At 57.0% G+C, this 1,236-nt stretch overlaps 1 protein-coding gene across 1 annotated transcript; it reads left to right on the top strand.

Annotated features, from left to right (window-relative positions):
* The first annotated feature begins 302 nt into the window (after window positions 1-302).
* Window positions 303-999, top strand: LOC149442274 (histone H1.5-like). The gene has a single exon (XM_089656240.1). The coding sequence runs from the start codon at window positions 303-305 to the stop codon at window positions 972-974; it is 672 nt and encodes a 223-aa protein (XP_089512366.1). The 3' UTR covers window positions 975-999.
* The last annotated feature ends 237 nt before the right edge of the window (window positions 1,000-1,236 follow it).

Raw genomic sequence — 1,236 nt, 5'->3', positions numbered from 1 at the left:
GCTCCTGACAGCTGGAAGTGACCCCCGATAAGTGACAGTCCAGGGAGCAGATCGGCTCCCCGGTGCACATCGGACATCGTTCTATTTCGGAATAAAATCGGTTTTATATCTACCGGGAAACACATGAAGGGAGAGAATATACTCCAACACTGGAAACACAGCCAGTGGGCGTGTCTGAGGTGTAACCAATAGCAGCTCAGAGTGGAGTTGTGTGTCAACCAATCACAGTGTTAGAAGGTCTGTATATAAGGCGGAGCGCCGTGTGATTTGTAATGAACTATTGTGGAAACATTTCTCGAGTCATGACGGAGACTGAGAGCGCCCCAGCCGCCGCTCCTCCAGCGGAGGCCGCCGTCAAGAAGAAGCCGGCTAAGAAGGCGTCAGCCGGAGGAGGAGCCAAGAAAGGCATCAAGAAGGCGTCCGGTCCTGCCGTGTCCGAGCTCCTGGTCCAAGCCGTGTCCGCTTCCAAGGAGCGCAGCGGGGTGTCCCTGGCCGCCCTCAAGAAGGTCTTGTCCGCCGGAGGATACGATGTGGACAAGAACAAGAGCCGCCTGAAGATCGCCCTCAAGGCGCTGGTGACTAAGGGGAGCCTCGTCCAGGTCAAAGGCCATGGGGCCTCCGGATCGTTCAAGATCAACAAGAAGCAGCCCGACGGCGCCAAGGTGAAGCCCAAGAAACCGGCCGCCGCCAAGAAGAGCAACAAGAAGCCATCGGCTGCGGCCAAGCCCAAGAAACCGGCCGCCAAGTCCCCCAAGAAGAAGGCGGTCGGCAAAGCCCCCACCGCAGCCAAGAGCCCCAAGAAGAAGCCGGCCGCCAAGAGACCAGCAAAGGCTGCAGCCAAGAAGGTGACCAAGAGCCCCAAGAAGAGCAAAGCTGCAGCCAAGCCGAAAAAAGGCGCCAAGAGTCCCGCTAAGGCCAAGCCGGCAGCTAAGAAGGCGGCTAAGCCCAAGAAGGCCGCTCCGAAGAAGAAATAATGGGCGGCGACCTCCTTCATCTCCACCCCCCCAAAGGCTCTTCTCAGAGCCCCCCACCTCCTCCCAACAGAGCTCTCCATACACTCACCGACATCGCTGAGTGCGCACTGCTCCGCATGTCATCTGTTCCCGATATAGAAGATCTGATCGAAATTAATCTGACAATTCCCTCAAACTGCCTGGGGGGGGGGGGGACGACGACGACTAAAAATTCACATTTCTTCTAGTTGATCGTTTCAGGATTTCATGCGGCCATTCTGAA

Source organism: Staurois parvus, unplaced genomic scaffold (assembly GCF_062004578.1).
Source record: "Staurois parvus isolate SC_StPar_1 unplaced genomic scaffold, SC_StPar_1.0 ptg000897l, whole genome shotgun sequence".
Lineage (NCBI taxonomy): Eukaryota > Metazoa > Chordata > Amphibia > Anura > Ranidae > Staurois > Staurois parvus.
The sequence above is the reverse complement of the archived record's forward strand: the minus strand, read 5'-3'. Positions and strand labels throughout refer to the sequence as shown.

Coding starts and splice junctions, on each gene's coding strand:
- LOC149442274 (XM_089656240.1), top strand. CDS start 303: ATGACGGAGACTGAGAGCGCCCCAGCCGCCGCTCCTCCAGCGGAGGCC.